Source organism: Amborella trichopoda, chromosome 12 (genome assembly GCF_054954075.1).
Source record: "Amborella trichopoda isolate Santa Cruz 75 chromosome 12, AtrichopodaSantaCruz75HAP2 v2.0, whole genome shotgun sequence".
NCBI lineage: Eukaryota > Viridiplantae > Streptophyta > Magnoliopsida > Amborellales > Amborellaceae > Amborella > Amborella trichopoda.
Genome location: NC_142347.1, coordinates 7,874,620 through 7,879,911, shown reverse-complemented (window position 1 = coordinate 7,879,911; position 5,292 = coordinate 7,874,620). Strand labels below are relative to the sequence as shown.

The following is a 5,292-nucleotide window of genomic DNA, read 5'->3' as shown; positions in this document are numbered from 1 at the left end:
GATGCAACAGGTGAAACATACCTTGAGGGTTTAGAGCAGCAAATTTTGGTGAGAACTAGGGAGGACCATCCCTAGGATGGTCACTAATTTTGAACCAATAGGCATATTAATATTCATCATTCTCAAAACTAGCCTCATCAAAAAAATAAGAGAGGAAACGCATGGGATAAAAAAGACCATAAACTTCATCTAGCCAAAAAGCAAATAACAGAACTTTATGATGTTTCACCTCAGTCATCAACCAAAACAGAGAACAAATAAGAGATATTTAATGAGACCCCAAATGAACATAAGAGAGCAATAACCACAAATAAGAGAGATTTAATGAGACCCCAAATGAACATAAGAGAAAGCAATAACCTAAACCATAAGTAATATGCTTGCCTGATAAAGAAAAATAACAACAGAGGCACAGGAATTACAGCTTAGGTTGCTTCTCAAAAATTCAAAATCAAATGCCACTCAAATTGCAGTAAATTTTATTAAAACCACCATATACGCTCGCAATAATAGTTACCACAGTCTCGTAATAATAGTTAGGATAAAGCTCAGATGATGATGATATGCTAACAACAATACGAGTCACATTGAAACTAGAATTAACTATAACATTAATAACCTTGTTCATAGAATTAACTATAACATTAATAACCTTGTTCATAGAAACTGTATCATAGCTTGCTGTATTTCAATTGTTCTACACTTGAATACATCACCAAAAAGACCCATAAAGAAGAAATAGCCCCCAGTAGCAAGAATTGAGAATCAGAACCAACATTCACTGACATAACTTATTCTCTTCTACTTTAGTTTTTCAGCAATGCGGCCACTGTTGAACTACCTCGACTACATGGATGTAGACATAGAGATAGATAACATATATAGGAGGCTTTTCATAATTAGAGAGAGAGTGAAAGTGTTAGAGAGAATTCAGCACCTCCATGCCGAGGCGGATAGGAGTTCTTTGTTTTGCCAGCACAGAACCAGCATTGAATGTCGCTTCTCAACATGGAACCCTTCAACTTGCACCCTCTTCATTATCTCTTGAGCCTGGCTCTCTGTGAAATTGCTGAGCGTAATGGGCGCAAACCCGGCCGACGCGAACAAGGTGCGCCACGGAGGAAGCTTCTCAATGCGATGACGACTCAACACAACACTCTCGATCTTTGGCTGAACAAAGAACCTCTCAATCTTCGCAAGAACACCAGGGTCCAAACATGCTGATTCCAAAGAATCAAGGAAGATAGAGAAGCTCTCAAGCGACAAGAGGAAGTGCTGAAAGAATGACGCATCAATTCGATCACAAGGAAGCTCAGTTGAGACCACGATCTTAGGGTGAATTGCCTTGACTAGTCGGAGCAGAGAGAGAAAGTCAGCACCTGGAAAACTACGGTGCGCTCCGATAGGGAAATTGACAACAGCACCGCCAACAAACGCAGTGGGATCCAACGACTCAAAATGCACAGTCCCAAACTCAAAATGTATATTTGAGTCACGAGCAAAGTGATAAAGGTTTTCTCTCACCAGACTCATCTCGATGGGGTCGTGGGCAGAAGGCACGACCGCAGTGATCTTCAGCAGGATTGGGGGTGCACTGCCCAATTTGACAGCAAGTTCCTGCATAAAGGAGGACCACTGCCCCCCGAACCCGATCTCAAAGTCGATAATGTGAATTGGGTTGGAGAAGGACGCATCATCCAGCGATTCCAAGAGGGCCTGGTTGCATGTGAAGTTCGAGAACTGTGAGAAAGGGAAGATCTCAGAGAATGCCTTGAAGGCACCGATCTTGTGGACAATTTCAAAGGGATTTGCAGAACAAAATGAAGATGATGAAGATGGAGTTGATGAGGAGCGAGAGAGTTGGTGAGGAGGTTGGGGGTTGCAGAGGAGAGATAATAGAGCTTGCTTGAAGTAGAAAGCGGCCCTGTGGAGGGGGTTTCCTAGGGGTGAAAGCTGGTGATTGAGCCGCGCCAATATCGCCCTAGCAGGGCCGGCATTGCCAGCCTCCACAAGCTCCGCTGCTTTCAAGAGCTGGTCCACCAAAGCCAGCTGATGCTGTTGCAGTTGTTGCGGTGATTCCTCTCTATCTCCACCCATGCCTCGCATACATGCCCCTCTCTGCTTGCCATTCATGACGAGTGCCATCTCACTCTGCAATGGATGGAAAAACGGGGGGCTTTGGCGGGGCATTGTGGTGGAGTTCTGAAACCCCATGGGCGAGTTTGGACCCGAACCCTGGTTCATGAAGAGCTGAGATTGCAGGTGGGGAGGGAGTTGAAGCTTCTCCTCAACCATCTCCATCTTTTGCGGTGGAAGCTCCATTTGTTGTAAATGGAGCTGCTGAAACTGCTGCTGATAAAAGAGCGGGTTGGGGACTACCAGATTTGCCGAAGCGGTAGAAGCAGGGAGGTAGGCATTCTGGAGAGAAAAACAAGAAGGTGGGCTTTGTTGCAGAGGGAAAGAGGTTGGTGCGTTGTTCTTCACAGGTAAAGGAGGTGAGAGAAAAGGAGGAGCAGGAGAGGGAGGAGGTATGTTTTTTGCAGGAGAGGGGGGAGAGAGGAAGGGCGGAGGAGGACGATTTGGAGGTGGGTTCGGATTCTGGTTTTTGACAGGAGAGGAAGGAGACAGGATTGGTGAATTCGAGGGCCTCGGAAAGGAAACAGCAGGCAAAGAAGGGTTGATTGGTTCCGGGAAAGAGAACCCAGATGCAAGGACCTGGTCGCCGAACCCCGTTTCCATGGGCTCATCAAAGTGGGTCAGTTTGGGCTCCTCTATCTCCCCCATAATCCACTTCATGAGAGAGGAACCGGGTCCTGTATCTCCTGAGTTGATAATGGGGTGAGCAGGAGAGGAAGCAGACTCCATTAACATGGCTTCCCAGTCCTCCATGTTCAAGCAAGGCTTTGTATTGCTATTGCTATGGCTGCTATGAGTATTAGCAGCAGAGGAAGAAGAGGGTGGGAGCTCCATGGCCTGAAACTCTGAGACCCATTCCTCTCTCTTAGAGCCTGAAGCCTCAGAGTTCGGAACTGGGTCTGGTGTAACAGAGCCACCACCCAGTGAAGAAGACAGGGTTGAGGTTGAGGTAGGGCTAGGGCTCCTGCGCAAATCGAGTACAGAGGTCGGCTCCGAACTGCTATTACTGCAAACAATGGCAACCGGCTTCCTCCAATCTTTAGTAACCTGGATTTGAACCCCTTGAGACTGCAAATTATAGGGCATCCCCTTCATTTAGAACCAGCTTTTATAGAGAGAGAAAGGGTGAGGATAAGAAGAGGGAAGCTATTTTCAGGAAATGGGTGCAGTGGTATTCAGAGAGGAGAGAGAGAGTGAGATGGGGTAGAGAGAGAAAACAATGGTTTTGTGTAAACAGGGGCGGCCATTGAAGGCCGAGATCGAAGGGGTCTCCTGGTATATCGGACCAGAGAAGGAGCAACACTTGTTGGGTGCATGCACCTGATAAGAGATAACCCTCTCTCTCTAGACACCTGCAACACACCCTCCTCAATCAACACAGAGCCCTTTGTTTCTCTCTTTTCCTCTCTCTACCCACCCACCTCTCTCTTCCTTCTCCCAAAATAGGGAAAACCTAGCACGCCCTCTCTCTCGCTCTCTTGAATCTCCAACTCCGACGGAGCCGCTCTCTCTCCACCGTCTTCTTCTTCCACTCTCTCTCTCTACTGGTTCCCTCTTGCCCTTCTGCGTTCAACTCCTAACCTCTGCATCTGCTTCGACCTTGTGTACCATGTACCCTTCCCTGCTCTGCCATGGATGCGTGCAACATAAAAAAGGCAATAAAGCGTTCCCCCATCTCCCTCTCTCTCTCTCTCAAAATTTCACTCTCTCTCTCTCAAAATTTCACTCTCTCTCTAAAATCTCACCCCTCCCTCTCTCTCTCTCTACCACTTCCCCTCTTTTAAATGGATTCTCTCACTGCCCTGCTCTCTCTCTCTCCTCCCTCTCTCTCTCTAGAAATCTCTGCCCAGAACACCCCTCTTTCTCTCTCTAGAAGTCTCTGCCCAGAACACCCCTCTTTCTCTCTCTAGAAATCTCTGCCCAGAACACCCCTCTTTCTCTCTCTAGAAATCTCTGCCCAGAACACCCCTCTTTCTCTCTCTAGAGTGAGTGTAGTCCACTGTTTTCTCTCTCTATCCGTATTTATCTCTCGGGTGGTCTGTCACCCTACCAGAGCTGTTCTCGCCGGACCCAGACCCCCAAAACAGGACCGTAATAATAAACAATAATTACCTAAATTACCAAAAATATCTCCTATTATTATTTTGTAGAAAATATATACTCCTTTTTGTTTATTTTCATTTATTGAAATTTGAAATTTAGGCTTTAAATCATGCCAAAAGATTTCGTATTCTCGTGGGAGTATGCTGTCCATTTGTTCTCTGTGGTGAAAGAAGTAAACTTAAGTGTTTAGACTTCTAACTCATAAATTAACCTCAATAAGGAAAGGACGCCATTAGCATGTGGCTAAGCCGGCACGTGTACAAATGCAGGCTTAGCGATAAATATATTTTTAAATATAATTTGATCTTAAGTTTTAAAGAATATATAATCTTTAATATGGAGATTATAAATATGAAAAAATAAATAAATTTTAAAAATTAAAAATAATAATTACATTGAAACAATATTTGGACCATTGGTAGCAATTGTTTTTAGATAGACCATTTATACCTATAGATTGTATATTGTCCAAATGCGGTCCAACCTGCATGAAATAATTGTTCATAAAAAAAGTTACAACTATGTTATGCGGGCAAGGCTGCCTGAGGGCAGCTATATGGCGCAGATTGCATCATATCAGTACGATCTCTACTGTCCAACTTAGTTGAACGGTGAAAGATGCACATGTAAGCATACAGCATGAAAACTAGATTCCATAAATGAATTTTTTTTGCATGAATATTAAAAAAATAAAAAATTAATGTTTCATGATTAAATAGTCTGTCGCATTTTTAAAGAATGAGACCTGACTTAGGTGTTAACAAAATCAAATCAAAATTTCTTTTAAAAATAATCATCTAGTGATTATTAGGTGGTTTTTATAACTTCCCATTGAGAAAATTACATATCGCATAAAGTAGGTTTATATTATATGCTCTAGGCATAGTATATCCAAAGCACTCCTCAAAAGATATATCTCTCGCATGAGCATATCATATATCTACTCCCTCAAAATAATCTATTTTTTTCTCTAATTATAAAATTTTGAACTTATCAAATAATTCAAATAAAATAAATCTATAAACACATTTTAAAATCTTGAAAATAGACAGT

At 43.3% G+C, this 5,292-nt stretch overlaps 1 protein-coding gene across 1 annotated transcript; it reads right to left on the bottom strand.

Moving 5' to 3' along the window:
* Positions 1-587: 587 nt before the first annotated feature.
* Positions 588-4,116, bottom strand: LOC18445615 (uncharacterized). Its single transcript, XM_006855751.4, has one exon. The coding sequence runs from the start codon at positions 3,229-3,231 to the stop codon at positions 931-933; it is 2,301 nt and encodes a 766-aa protein (XP_006855813.2). The 5' UTR covers positions 3,232-4,116; the 3' UTR covers positions 588-930.
* Between the last annotated feature and the right edge of the window lie 1,176 nt (positions 4,117-5,292).

Bases quoted from the DNA above. Each gene is read 5' to 3' on its own strand.
- LOC18445615 (XM_006855751.4), bottom strand. From the start codon at position 3,231: ATGAAGGGGATGCCCTATAATTTGCAGTCTCAAGGGGTTCAAATCCAG.